A 15,341-nucleotide genomic window follows, 5' to 3' on the forward strand; every position below is an offset into this window, starting at 1 on the left:
TTCTTTCTATAAACTGATATGCTATATATACAGAGCAGAAACATTTTGGCACCTTTCTGTTTAAAGCATCAGTCAGCAGTGAGTAACTCTAAGCCTCTATTCAAATTCACTAGATAGACAATGCCAAACTCTGGGGCAACAGGTGCAACATCTGAGAAAGACTCCTAAAATACGTATTTTAGGATTTTGTTATGTTTTTCCCAAGTAGAGCTAGAGGAAGATTTCACATCACCTTCTCCTTGGGATCTGTAGACCTGTAACAAATTAGAAATTTCTCAAGAGTCATTGATTTTCTTATAAAGCCAACAATCCACAGACCAGAATGCTGACCTGAGCTCAAGTCAGGTGCACTTATTACTTGGGTTTTATTTGTATTTTTAGAAAGTTAAAGCTTCCTGGTTCTCACAGGCTGTGTAGTTTTGAAGACAAAGGATACCAATTGATTTCATGGGTCCATATGTAGCACCAGAAGATGCTGCATTTTTGGCATTTATTTGACAGCTGTAACAGCACAGGCACTGACAAGTTCCAGTCTCTCAGCCACGGTATGCAGGAGGTTAGCACAGACGGCCACTTCTGGACCTACGAATTTTTAAATCTGTATTTTATTGTTTGCTGTTATTTACCTAAAGCTCCACTTTTTTAAGGAGATACTCTCTCCAGCATGTTTTTTTCATTCTCCTACCCAAGTGATAAGAGACTTCACTCCCTCACAAGCTTTCTTCTGTAACTTCTGGCAGATTCACATCAAGTCCATTTATTTGTACCAAGTACACAGCCATGGAGAGGAGAAACAAGCACAAACTGTTAGTATTACCTTCACAGTGGCCCTTACTGTTCTTTTTCCAGCCGTAACAGCAATCCATCCGAGAACCATAGCGACACACCCCAGGCTGGCTCACAGTCACCAGCTGCCCACGAACTCTTGAGCTGCATAAGAAAGGATAAACACTATGTCCAGCAGGCAGATACACTTTAATCCATTCCTCCCTATATTCCTTTGTGCATTTCTCTCATGTTTTATCCACTGTCAGGCATTTTCATCTCAATGAACCTCGGAGCATTCAACACTTCCTTGGCAGGAATGCAAAGTTGCATTGGTTGGAGAAACAGGGGTGATAGGAGCATCTCACCTGCAATAAAACAACCCTGCAATATAAATAACATAAATCCTTTCTAATGAGAAACATGGCAAAGAAAAAAAAAATAGAACCAGGTCCTCTGCTAGAATTAGTCTTTTTAATCTCAGTGAAGTCAGTGGGGCTACTGCAGCTTGCATCAGAGGAAGAATCAAGACTGGATATACACTGCCATACCTGCTCAGCTCTACTGCTTTGGATGACAAATTATTCTGCAGAAAAGCACCTTTCTGAACATCAGTTAGCCCCGCAGATCTAGTGCCTTGCAGGCTTGCAGCCACTGTGTATGTGCACATTGATTAGATAAGTGCAGATATTCCCAGGCATTCAGGTTGCACAGGACTCCCTGATCATACAAAAGTTAATTTAATCAGCCAGTACAGCCAGGTGGTTCAAAGTTACTGTGTGGATAACAGCTGCAAGCTTTGGCAGCCCTGCAATGTTAGCTGTCAAAGTTGTACATCTGATGGAGATCTACAACTGTCCTTGAATTCCAGGCTTAGTCTAGGCTACACGGGGTGCTGTGACCCCAATTATCTTCTTCCTCTGCTTGCTGTTACTTCAGTTGTCTATATCCTCCTGTATTTGTCTGTCAGGGTTGCACTCTTACTGGAAGAGTTACTGCAAACATTGCTAATGCATACTATTAAAAAAGTAAATATATACATACACTTCAAAGGTACAAGATGTTATTTCAGCGTTGCCTTTAATGTGTGTTCTGCTTGCATCCCAAAAAATACCCCTGAATTCAACTGGATAGTGTTATGACTCCCCTGGAAGGTTAAAATGCCTAAAGCTCGGAGGAAATAGACTCCTATTACTTTCCAAGAGATGCCCATTTCCACAGGAAGACAAGCTCATTCGGTAAATTTTTCATTTAATAATTCAGTTCAGAATCAAGTACATGAAAGTGTCTTTACAAGGTATACAATATCCACAGGATTTTGGTACAAACTTCTCTAAAAACTGGAAAATCTTCCATAATACTGAGAATAAAATGAACATGGCTGAACTTTACAGACACTGCACTGGACAAGGTTTTTCTCTGGTTCTGACTTCCAAAACAAGCACCAGGCTAAAGCCTACCTTTGGCAGTGGGAAAGGTAAAATGGATCATTGAGAGTCCACCCAGATACCAAAATCTGTGAGCAAAACCAGTTTTGTTAGATTAGTCCTCCCATTGCTGTCAGGGGTTCAGCATTTTGTACAAATTAAAGAAATAGGGTAGATCCTGTCAGGGCAAGCAGATGCTTTCAAGGAGAACATCACTATGACTTTGCTGGACATTGCTGGGAGAAGCAATGCAAACCAGAGGTGTCTGATCCTTCCCTAAATGGTATTTGTGTAGGAGTTCACCTATAGTACCTAGAGGCCTAAATGAGATTGCTGTGCTTGGCACTGTCCACTCAAAAATGCCTGGCCTCAAATAACTTGCAGCTTAAACGTGTGAATGAAGAAAACATGTGCATGTCATCTGCAAGACCATTCATTTCTGGTGAAGGTCTGTCCTCAGACTCAGCAGCTTATGGCACTGGTACACTAGGCAGCAAGTGGCAAACAGAGCCATACAGAGTGCTGAAGCAGCAGAGAAGTAACTGATTCATGTGGCTATGACATTGCTGACACTAGTAGGATAGCATTTAACGAAGTACATTGAAGATGCATTATAAAAAACTTCTGCAATAAGCCAGGGCCTCATTAGTTAGGACAACAAAGAAATAGCTGGCCACGCTAGCTATCACAAGATCCTTGTGAGACACAAGCACAGGTATTAAAAAAATAAAAGGTGGGACCTATGGATACTTCAGTCAAAATTCCAGTAGTGACAGGAAAGTTTTACTGCTGCTGTATCAGGATATATTATGTACAGCTCTTAACATCCATCCAACAAACATCTACATGTTTGACAGCTCAAAATCAGAGAGAGAAAAGCTTGTTAAGAGAGAAACTACTATAAAATCAATTTGTTCTTGTGCTACTTTCCATTGCGGCTTTGAGTTGGGCATAAGAGTAAGAACACAGCCTTGAGCAAGCTTGAGAGTCTTGAAGAGTACTGAAGAGCCAGGAGGACAATCCTTATCTAATTTTAAGAAGATACGGAGTCTTTCACAAACTGAGAAAGCCGTGATGTTGCCTGTAATGATACAAACAGGTCTGAATGAAGTCATGTCCCGTATTTTTATTCATCTGCTGCTGAAAGAAATTGTTCATCTATTAAGTAATATGAAGAGCTTGAATTTTATCTCAAAAGAAGTTAGATTAATGCACAGCAAAGCAGTCAGATGCTGGCCAGGCCAAGGCAGTTATTTAACTCCATACCTACAGTGACATGAGCAGCAGACAAAAAAAAACAATTGGGTGTGTGACGTGAGGGCAGACCTTAAATTACTGTATGTTAACTTTGACCTCTTGTAGTGGTTTACTTAATTTGATATAAAAAGAGAAAACTTAGGTATTTATAACAAAACACATTCAGAAAGTTTGCTCGCTCTACTGATCAAGTAGCTAGAGAGATCTTCCAGTTAAGCTAGGTTGATTGATATGGTAGGACTGATACCCTCAAGTGCTTAAACACACACCTGCAAAGGAAAATATTACAAGTGCAATAACTAGTGAAAGAGGGAATAAAGCACACCTGGATGCTGGGACTTATTTATTCAACTGACTCCCTCTGCCACCCCACAGTATTTTTATTGTTTCATTCTATATTATTTTATAGAATAATAAAAAAAAGAAAAAAGCTTTGCCTTGCATCAGCTTCTCAAAATTAGTCTATAACCATTGACCAATACAAGCTACTGCCCGCAATAGCGATGGGCAACCAAAATTTTCATATGTGGTAACTGGGCAGATGGCTGTGCTGGACTGTAATCCTCATTAGCAGCCGTTATACCAGTAAAGTAAATAGAAGTAAAAATCCCAACAATGGAAAAAGTGACTTGTCACGTTCTCCTGACTAGTGGACGTGAGTGATCTATTCCGTGTCTGACCAGCACTATATGACATTCACAGCTGCAGAGGAAAAGTGAGCAAGCCTTCAAAAGGGTGATTTAACCAAGCAAATAGATAACAAAAGTCAATTATGGTTTGAGTTAAAATAAAGTTGGTTGTTTTCAGGTCCTATTGATTTTTCTGTCTTTTACTAATGTTTTCTGTGTAGAAGGACATTTATGAGCTTTTACTTTTTTTTTTTTTTTCCCCTCAAGACAGCTGCTGAATAGATTTAGTGCACTATTTCCATAAGATCTCTACAGGATACTTTTGGTCAGCTCCTGCACACACAATAGCTGCCTGCTGCTGATGGGAAAAAAAATCTGTTACATTCTTAGCAACTTCCACTTAACTTCAAAGACAGGATATTACCTCTTTCTTTAATTTTGCCTCTAAAAAAAAAAATCTGGACATTGTTGCTAGCTAACAGACAGCACCAGACCTCAAATTTTGACCAACAGGTGTATTCAGAACAAAAAGATGGTTTTCTACAGCTTAGCAGTTTGTAAAGGATTCCTAAAAAGTCTTTTATGAGAGCATGCCGTGGAGAAATAGAAGTGAACATTTTGTCAGATGACAGCACAGGAATTTTGTTTGCTTGTTGGAGTTATACACGTATAATGGTATTAAACAAAACCAACATGCATCACCTATTATCTTTTAATGACTGTCTTAGATATCCCTTTGGTCTGTCTCAGGCACTCAACACAACAGTTCTGCTTTACTGCGAGTCCCTTCCAAAACACCAAATACAATTTAGCTTGGGCTTGCAGAAGTTCCTTTAAGTCCTCCTGTGACCACCAGATTCCTTGAAGGAAGGGCTCAAAGCAGAAAAGTTAACGGTCCAGGTGTTGAAAGCCACACTTCTAAGGGACAAAAATAAGCGTAATTCATTTTTTTTTTTCCCAAACTGATTTTAATTTCTACTCTTTCCATGTTCCTTCTTCCTAGCTATTCAGAGTCAATATGATTTCTTTGTTCTTTCTTTGCTCTCTTATATTAAAACCTCTCGTCATCCACGACTTCCATCAAGATGCTCCAGCTGCTCCCCTTTTCCCTTCCTCTCAAGGAAAAAGGGAGAACGACAGAGATACCATCATCCAACATCAACTGGGAGAAGACAGGCTGTAGAACAACCTTAGGCAGGGGTTCCTGTCGGGTTTCCCAACACACTGTGAAACAGCATCGTTATTTTTTAATGAATACATCCATCTTTGCTTCAGGTAACTCCAGGTTATGCTTTGTCATAACAGAAGACACCGCTTTTGCTTTGCAGTTTTACACTTTCCAAGGTGTTAGGAATGCAAACACCCAACATCTCACGAAGATATCTCAGGAACACAAGCATTTATTTAAGCGGGACTTGGCTTTGACGGCAAACACGTTTCCTACAGCAGCGGGTTTGTGGTTCATAAGCTTCCAGCTGCTGAAGCGCTGACGGCTCGGTAGCCCTGGGTGTGCTGTAACAGCACATTGCCACTTGCTGGTTACGCACACCCACTGTCAGACCTGACAAGAAGCACACAAGCCCCCCACCACCTGCAAGACCATCCCTAACTGCCGCGCGTTCTCCTCCCAGCCACCCCCAGCCGGGGGCCGCCGGCGGAGGTCGGAGCCTCTCTCCCCCCGCAGCCGGGGGTCGGGGCCGATCCCCTCCCGCTCCGCTCCGCTCCCCTCCCGGCCCCGCTCACCTGCCCGCGGCGGCGAGGAGGAGGGCGGCGAGGAGGAGGAGGAGCAGCAGGAGCAGGGCACCCCCGGGCGCCGGCACCATGGCCCGGCGGCGGGGCGGTAGAGGCGGCAGAGGCGGGCGGGCGGCGGGACGGGGCTCATAAACCTGCCGCGGGGGGCGGGACCGCCTGTCCCGGGACCTCCGGGCGGGGCGAGGGAGGGCCGGGGCCGGGGCCGGGGCCGGGGCGGTGGAGAGGGGGCCCCGGGGCACCTCGCTGGGGAAGGGGCAGCCCCCGGGGAAGGCGGCCTGGCGGGGAGGTGTCCCCGGCCCTGCCCGCACCTCCGAGGGGTGCCCTGAGGGCTGGCTTGGGTCCCGGTTGTGGGGTCTTAGGTACCTCGGGGCTGCTAAGGCGGCTGCCCGGGGGCTCAGCTTGTTGTTTAAGCCGCTAAAGCTAATTAATACATTATTTCTTGGTAGGTAGTCCTTCGGCTTTGGCGTTGCTGCTCAAGGTATTTGAAGTGCCTCAACCTGTGTATCCTAGGGTAATGCTGGGGTTTGGGGGTGCTGGGTTTCTTATTAGACAGGTCTTTTTTTTTTTTTCCCAGATTAATTAAGAACTCTTTCCTTCTTTCCCTCTTTCCTTCTTTCCCTCTTTCCTTCTTTCCCTCTTTCCTTCTTTCCCTCTTTCCTTCTTTCCCTCTTTCCCTCCCTCTTTCTTTTTCTTTCTTTCCAGTGCTGGAGAAGTGTGGTAAAGTGACCAACATTTGTCAGCAAATTTCTTTTTTTTTTTTTTTTTTTTTTGTGCAGTATGGGTAAGTTATGTTCTGTCTGTGTGGCATCCCTTGATGCTTTCCTCCTATTATAAAAGTACCCAGAAGGAGAAGATGCCTTTTTTTTTTCCCCCCTTTCTTTTGATACCAATGTTGACACTGATCTACCTGCTAAACACTTTCTTGTGTAATATTGTGTCAAAAAGGGATTGACTTTACTCCCAATTCCCAGAGCCTAATAGGAGCTATTATCCCAGTCCCAAGATCTGGATACTTGTCCCTTCTTAAAGCAACTTTTTTTTTTTTTTTTTTTGACAGAAGGGAAAGCTGGGGAGTAAGTGGCTTACCTGGCATCACCCAGGAAGTCAGTGGCATAGGAAGGAAAAGAAGACAGATCTTCTAGCGAGGTCACTTGCCCTGGGTCATCCCGTTCAATTCTGAGTGTCAACCAGAATTCCTCAGCAGATTAAGCTGGGATGGTTGACAGAGTCAACACTGCTAGCTGTCTTCAGTCCCCAGGGACTGCCTGGAATGATGAAGGAGAGCATTTGTAGGCTGGCATGTTGAATTTAGCACACGTCTTTGGGCAGCTTTTTTTTCCTGTCATCTTTACCATGGGAATGGGAATGTCCAAGAAAGCTGGGATGGCAACTCTTTGCCATCTAAAACGATCTAAATTGACTTTTCTTGTGTTGCCCATCCACTGCTGGTTTTGAGTGTTTGCCACGCTGTCATCCACTGCTGATTTCAGACTCCTTAAACGACACATATCCTCCCAAAATAGATTTAAGTCATCTTAGCGAGTGAAGCAGTGGAGCTAAGTGGAACAGTGGAGAGTGTAGCAAAGTTGGGTCTACCAAAAGATAGGGAATTTAGTTACAGGATTCAAATTACATGTAAATAAATAACAGGAAAAGTGCTATGCTGATTATGTGCTGTATAGAAAGGTACAGACATACTTTTCTTGGCTGCTGGTTTGCACAAAAGCTGGTTTGCATCTCCTCTCCTGTCTTTCTGAGATGCCATAGTACCTTCAGACTCTTCTAGTCTGTTCATTAGATTTGCCTTCCTTCATTTTAGTTAAATCAGCGCTGTGTAGAAAGCATTCCAATTACTTAAGTCTGTATTCAAAGACACATGGTTTTCATTATGCACATTTGTTCCAACAAATGGAAATGAATGTATTGTTTGATGCTGGACTTGCTATTCAAATATTGATCAGTATTCAAGACAAGTTTTATTGGTCAGAAGAGAATTCAATTCTGAATTTTATTGTTTATAGTCTGCTAAGAGCTATAATTATTTCCTTAACGTCCTTCTTTTTTTATAAAGAGTGGCTTGTGGATAGATAATAAATGATTACCTGAAACTCTGTCCTTGATTTAGAACAATAATTAGAGAAACAAGAACAAGGGGTTTCATAGAGACTGCCTATATTTGCTAGGATATTAATATATCTGCATTCTTTGGCCATCTTAATCTGCACGATTCTGAGCTTTCCCGAGATCCACTGTCTCACGGCATTTTTTTGTATAATTCCCAAGCTGAGAAATTCTCAAGTCTAAGGTCATTAACTCAATTTCTGAAAAGATGGGACCAAAAAAAGTAGATTTTATTCACACTTAATTTGTTTTTGCCTTAAGAATCCAAAAAGTTACGTGCATCTCTGCCACAGAAAATGTCAAGGCTCCAACTATACTTTCATTACCTGTGAATCTGAGAAACTTGTTAAATTATACTTGTGTGATCTGGTTATAACGGGAATGAAAATTTTAGGAAATCAGCCGGAGTCACAGTGTGTGAAATGATCTCCATTAGAGTTTAAGCATGCTAATTTGCCAATAGAAGATTGCGGGTTTATACTAGAGGAATTCTAGTCTTGCTCTTGCCACTCTCTCTTCTTTATTCACACTGGCTGATGTGGCAGATGCTCCTGTGCCCCGCAGTGCAGTCCTGTAGGTTGCTCCTACCTACCCAAGGCTGGCCTGAGAGCAGCACAGCCTCCGCACACGGCTTCTGCTCAGCTGAAACTCCAGAGCCTGGTCACTTGCTTGCTGTAGAAGCCACCTCACTGTTGCCTTGCAGTGGGAGACAAGCTCACTGTAAAACTTCACTCAACTACCAAAGCATTGTTGCTTGTCCAGAGTGTCAACAGGTTGTTTAAAGGACAAAGGGGAAAAACTTGAGTTTCTTTTGGTAGTATTTCTGCCTTCTCTTTGTTCTTTTTTTTTTTTTTTCTGTCCAAATGCACCAGAATAGTTCTGATTTAAGATTTATATACTTTTATTTTATTGTATTTTTTATTTTCAGTAGTTAGGGATTGTATAAGAGGAATCTGAATTTGGGAAGACGTTGTACCAGCTTTTCAGTAGCAGTGGAACTGGTGACACAGCAGTCCAAGGCAGAAGAGCTGAAATGAGTCTTTAGTCCTTCTTTTGGGGGATAATTTTAGATAGAAAGGAAATTTAAGAAAAAAAAAAAAAAGATGAGAGAACAGCATGTGTGCTATTGCACTGTGAGGTGATAAAAAGGTTCCACCTATACTTTCAGTTTTTTTTAGTTACAAACAGATCACACAAGCTCAGTATAATTTCCTAACATGACCAATTTTTTTCCTTCCTCTGAGTATGAAAAGTACTACTCTGGCAGAAGCTGAAGAAGAATCAATAATGTTGAGAGGTTGTCACAGCAAATTGAGGCGGGCTGCACTGAGTAAATAACACACAAAATGTCCAACCTGTGTTTCTTACATACTAGTTTTTAACTGGGCCACAGAGAGAAGGCATTTGATGGTTAGGTATGTTAAAGAAGACTACCGACTGAAGAATGGGGTACAAGAAGTTCATTATTTCAAAACACATTTATATGACTGTAAAATCTAAACAATTTTACTGCAAAAACTGTTATTTTTGCAGTTCTTTGGAAAATGTATGATTTAAACATGCATATTTTAATATGCATTTTAGAACTTTTTTTTTTCCCAAAAGTCAGTTATGAAGAAGAAATGGTCTTTTGCAATAAATTTATAAATGGCAGCACATAATCACTAGCAGAGCTGCAGGGGCCTGATGTCACAACACACTGTTTCCAGGGAGCAGAAAGCAACAACAACACTAGAAAAATAATTTTGGAAAGAAAAGAGAAGATATGAAAGAACTTCACCTGAAAAGAAAGTATCTGAAAATGAGAATTTCTGTGAGAGATTTTTTTCTCTTAGAGAAATCCTTACCTGAAAATGATTTTGCTTCTTTTCACCCAATGTACTTATGAACATCAGTGCAGTCATAAACATGGTTAATACTCATAACATCTTTGTATTTTTTGCTTTAAAGACCATTTCCAAATTAATGATAGAACACAGGGACATACTTATACATAGCAAATATGTATGGTTTTGGTGCCACTTTTATTTCTGTGTATTCCTTGGCCATATGTAGAACGTATTTTTATTTTTGTTTATACTGCGGTTTTGTACCAGTGAATCTACATTTATTTTGTACTACCAAGTTTCATTGAAATAACCTGTCATTCCCACCTGAACAAATGAACAGAAAAGTCATGCAGCAGAGTTCAGGGGAATGTGCTGCCTTTCTGAGCTGCTCCCAAAGGTCAGCATGATCTCTTTTCCATGGTCTGTGAGCCCTGGCGGTCCCTGCTAAGCAATAAATAGTATTTCACAGTAGTGCTTGCTGAAATAGGACTGGCCCTGGGTCTCCTCCTACTCCTGATGATTTGCTAGGGAGCAATTTACTGGGGTTGTAGTCACGGCTGTCTGCTGGGTGAGAAGGTAATGGGCAGTCTTTGGGCCATCCTCCTCCCCATCTGGCACTGAGCTCACGCAGGGGCCAGTTCATATCAGGATGACATAAGAGTGGCCCATGGCTTCCAGAGTCATCTATAATATGTCTTATAGGGATCTCCCACAGGTTTCAGATAACCCCTGTTTAACTCTGTGTAATCCTGGTCCCAAAGCAGAGCTCACGGCTTCTCTTGTCCGTATATTTTCTTGAAAAAGAGTAGTCTTCTGCAGTGTTAGTGAGTTAAATATGTTTATGCTAAACTGCAAGTGTGTAAGTGGATCGCTGGAGGGGAGCTGTTGACATTTCAAATTAAAACCTCTGATTAGGTTTAAGTCTGCTTGACTTAGGTATTGCATCTCTACAGCTGTTGGATCACATCTTCCATTGAGATACATGTGAAAATGTGCTTATAATAAAGGAGTGAAAAGCCTAAAAATGTGACTAATTCTGCAAGCCTATTTCTGCTCTTGTTACAACCGTGCAGCTTTTTGCTGTTGATTTCATTAAATGTTGGAGCTTTGCAGGAAGAGGTATGAAAACACAAAATTTTAAATTTTACCTTCTGCATCTCAGTGACCTCTCAATGAAATGAAATCTTGTTTTCATCACTGATATAAAATTGCGCTTGTGTTTAAAGGGAGCATTGCACGTATAAAATAAAATATACTGCAAAAAGCATTTGACCCATGAGGTGATATGGCTTTGAGATTAACTAGGTTTCTTACTAGCACAGAATAATCCCCCAATATTTCCCTTGTCAGTCACATGAAATGATTACCAGCATTGTGTTTAATAGGCAGCTTTCAGTCATGCACAAAATGCTCTCAATAAAATTCCCTGGTCAATAGCAACTTAATGGAAAAGCTGACTTTGATTTGGTTTGCAGGTCATAAATGTTGCAATTATTTAAAATAAAAATGCTAAGCCAAATGATAAACATTTTTTTATTTTGCCTTCAAAATTAAAAATAAGCTTTAAAGCAATTTTTCTATATAGTTATGGTATTTTAGCTTAATCAGAAATAATCCTGCTGTAAAATTGTTACAGTCTTTACGGTTATGATTCTACTTCAGGTCAATCATACAATTCCTGTGAGTAAGGTTTTAGGCTTGAGCCATAAAATAAAGATCAGATTAGGCTTTAGAGAAAGTCATGGTTCTTTTATAACTCATAGTTATCATCATTATTAGCAATGTTAATCCCAGATAAACTGTTGAGCTGCTACAGAAAAGTATTTTCAGAATCTCTACGGAAAAATGTCTCTTGAAAGGCAAGAGTGAAACACACATATGTGGTTTCTTCTTATTAAAACCTACTTGGAAGTCAGTATCTGTCTCCTACTTACAGTGGCAACTTACTTGCTTTGGCAGAGTTTGGTGAAGCCTTGTAGTGGCTGCTCTTGCCATCACCTTGTCAGGTTCCTGGCAGGCAAAGAACCATGTAGCATTCTGAGCTCTCATGCTAAACATGTTTATGTCCCGAAGTGAGGAGTGGTAACAGCAAACAGAAAGAAAACACACAAAAAAAAAAAAAAGAAAATGAAAACCAAAGCTGATCGTTTCTTAAAAGTAAAATTATTTTTGAGGGCCTTTTATGGTTATCAATATTCCTGCAATCTTTTCACCAGGTAAGCTGTGCTATAAGGTAGTTATGGTAATTGTGGTGGCTGAGAGAAGGGCTTCTGACTTAAAATTATACTGCCATATGGTTGTGTTTGTCTTCCTTTATAATCTCTAAAGCCAGATTCTGGATGGAACAGTTATTTCATCAGCTTAATACAATCAGGCACATAAGACCTTGAGTGTTCTCATAGACTTAAGTGTACTCATGGCATATTTTGCAAAGTGCTGTGAAATGCCCTGAGTTTGTATTTACTTATTTTTTTCCTACTCGCTACTTCCCCTGTGAAAGTTACTGAGGACCTGTTGTTTACGCTTGTAGCTCTCATTTGGGGGAAGAGTGGGAGTCTCCACAGCATGTTGAAGTACACGATGTGCATGTGATGGTGCAACTCCAGCTGAACCACACTTAGCAAGGTGGGGATCGGGCTCTTCCCCCAAGCACCAGGTGATAAGACAAGAGGAAATGGCCTCAAGTTGCACCAGGAGAGATTTAGGTTGGATATTAGGAGAAATGTCTTCACTGAAAGGGTTGTGAACTGTTGGAACAGCTGCCCGGGGCAGTAGTTGAGTCACCATCCCTGGAAGTCTTCAGAAAACATGTAGATGTAGAGCTTAGGGACATGGTTTAACGTTGGGCTTGGCAGTACTATGTTAAAGTACCAGTACTATGTTAAAGGACCAGATGATCTCAGAGGTTTTTCCAATCTAAATGATTCTGTGATTCTATGATTTTTCCTCTAAGGCAGTAAAGCTTGTACTCAAAGGTATAGAAGTATGGGGTGGAAGATGGCTTACTGAGGTGGTGAAAGAATTGAGCTAGGCTTGCTCCTTTCTTTCCCATGCTTTAAGTATCCCTTCAACTAGAAAGGAGGGGATTGCATTTTCAGATTAGACTATGAATTCTGAAGAGTCATGAGTAAAGAACCTAACACCGAGTATCAGTACATAATGCCCCCTATGTGAGCTCTTGTTTCCCAGCTGGCCTATTTTAATTGATTCCTATATGATCCATGTATATATCAGGGATTACTATTTCCAATAGCTTTGTGAATGAATGTAGTAAGAAATCACTGTGTGTTTTTTTTACTGAGGAATTTTATAAGTATAAATTCCTGGCTTTTGATGTGATTTTCTTTAGTTTCCGGTTTCCTGCCAAAAAGATTCAGACTTTTTTTTTTCCATATTATCTTGAATCATCAAAATGTAGCAGTTCAACATTTGCCAAAAGAGTGAAAAAAGTCAGGATTAAACCTGATACAGCCAGACAGAACTTATCATGGATCCATAGCTGAAGTGCTTCAGCTTTTGCTAATTTGACACTGTCCTTTGAAATTATTGTATGGAGTATGGCAGTAGATTACATTGCATCCTGAAGATGCTTCCTTGACCATCTCAGTACAGGCATGCTCAGTAACAACACAAAAATCTTAACTTACAGGGGAAACATGGACTGTCTTCTATGTAATATTTTTAATTTTATAGAACTGATTGAGAGGAGGGAGATGGTAACAATTTGAAAGTCATAGGCCTGAGATTTTTTTTAATTAAAAAAAAAAATCAAACACTTTTAATTAAATTAAACAATAAGGGATTTTCTTCAAAATCTATAATGACACAGTCTTGTTAGGATTGTTTTTACTTTTACGATAGTGGTTATTAATATTTAACATTCCAGCTGCAGCATCGCTTAAAAACCACTATAGTCTCTAGCATAGAAAGTACTATTTGCCCATGTCATACCTATTAATAATTTTAAATTACAAGACAGACTTAAAATTAGTAATGAATCTTTTTTTTTGCCTTTGAGACTTTTTCTTCTCTTCAAATGATATGTATGGAAAATTAAAAATTACATCTGAATTCTTTTCATAATCACCTGGCATTTTGGGAAAACTGTCAGTGGTCAGGAGGCATCCAGGACCACTGGAGTGAGAAGTGCTGAGCAGCTGGGCTCTGCATCTACTAGAGGAGGCTGAGGGTCTAGACGTTCTTCTCTCCTTGTACGTTTCCAAATGATCATATCTATCTTGAAAGCAGTTATATTTCTGAGAGGCAGGATGTAGAGCTGTTTTGCAGAATTCTTCAGACCTCTTCTGCATGTTAAAGTACTTAGTTTCTACAGCAGATATTTTCTCATGTTGCAGCTGAAGTTACTTGTATACTGAATGGAGGGTTATGACTTATATCTGTTAAAAAAATGAAATCCCCTTAGTCCATTGAGATAATTCAGTTATGTATAATGACCATCTGTTATTTGTATGACAATACAAATAATTTTGGAGAAAAAGTTCTCTAATAGCAGGGAAAAGTCCAGTCCGAGAGTGGCCAGAGACTGATTTCCCTATGCAAAGGTGTTCTGGGGGGAAATCTGTATGGCTTCACATCTCAAAAGCATTTGGTCCTGTATTCTCAGCTGACAGATTTCTGTAGTTTAAATGCTAGCTGCAAAGACTACCCTTCTGTTATCAGACACATATGAGTTGCAGGTTCTCTCTGCGTCCTAGTATTGGAAGTAAGTGTTAGTTTACGATTCTATTTTTTCTTATGTTTGAGATATCAATTACCTAACCTCTAATTAGGAGTCATGAAGTAGTCATGAAGAAGTCAGGAAGGACCTATGAAGTTGAAACAGAAATACTTGAGCTAGAACATTTAGACCAGGCTTTGGCTAGAATGAAAAATAGCTCAGTTACAGCTTTAAGGTTTGAAATATTGCTACAATAGCAATCCTGTTTTTAGGTTACTGAAGTTTCCATTTGTTTTGCCAAGTAGTTTCAGATCAGGTCATTGCAGAGTTTTCATGCAGTATAATAAATAAACTGAATAAACAGAAGAATAAGAACAATCTATTCATTTCTCGTTCCTGTGAATCACTCTACTAGCTTTAACAGACCATTCAGAAACATGAAGAAGTCATGAATGGAATTTCTGAATTGAGTTAGAATCATGATTATAAAATGAATTGCGATTAATTTTTGTTTTTGCTGGTTGAGTCTCAGAAATCACTCATTTAGTATTGCTTCAGGCTATCTGGAGTATTAAAATCAATATGTGAAAGTTGACATTCTTGCAGTCATTTAACTAGGATCTGAGACTTTAAGAAAACTATAAAATATCAAGAGATTTATGAGATCTGGTAGTATTGCTTCCCTGACAGTGTGTGCTTGAGGAGAAGTTGACAGACTAGATTGTTAAAAGTAGAGCACAGGTATTAACAAACCTCTGCCAGTAGTAAAATTTAGTGAGAATTTCAACCTCCTTTTCTGGCTGAAATTCTGGAATATCCCACAAAGTGGACTTTTTGTGTCATTCTGATATTTGTTAAAACATCTCACTTTGGTGCGATGGTT

At 40.2% G+C, this 15,341-nt stretch overlaps 1 protein-coding gene and 1 long non-coding RNA gene across 5 annotated transcripts in view; one reads left to right on the top strand and one right to left on the bottom strand.

Annotated features, from left to right (window-relative positions):
- EGFL6 (EGF like domain multiple 6) overlaps positions 1–6,267 on the bottom strand; it is a 49,641-nt gene extending 43,374 nt beyond the window's left edge. Inside the window, exons 1-2 of the mRNA XM_083827575.1 lie at positions 5,822–6,267; positions 818–930 (exon numbers count right to left, since the gene is read on the bottom strand). Of these exons, the coding sequence (XP_083683701.1) occupies positions 818–930; positions 5,822–5,901 (193 nt within the window). The 5' untranslated portion in view covers positions 5,902–6,267. The remainder of the gene's footprint in view (positions 1–817; positions 931–5,821) is intronic.
- LOC310895920 overlaps positions 1–15,341 on the top strand; it is a 136,422-nt gene that overhangs the window by 54,031 nt on the left and 67,050 nt on the right. The window lies entirely within an intron of this gene.

Source organism: Anser anser (assembly GCF_964211835.1).
Source record: "Anser anser genome assembly, chromosome: 1".
Lineage (NCBI taxonomy): Eukaryota > Metazoa > Chordata > Aves > Anseriformes > Anatidae > Anser > Anser anser.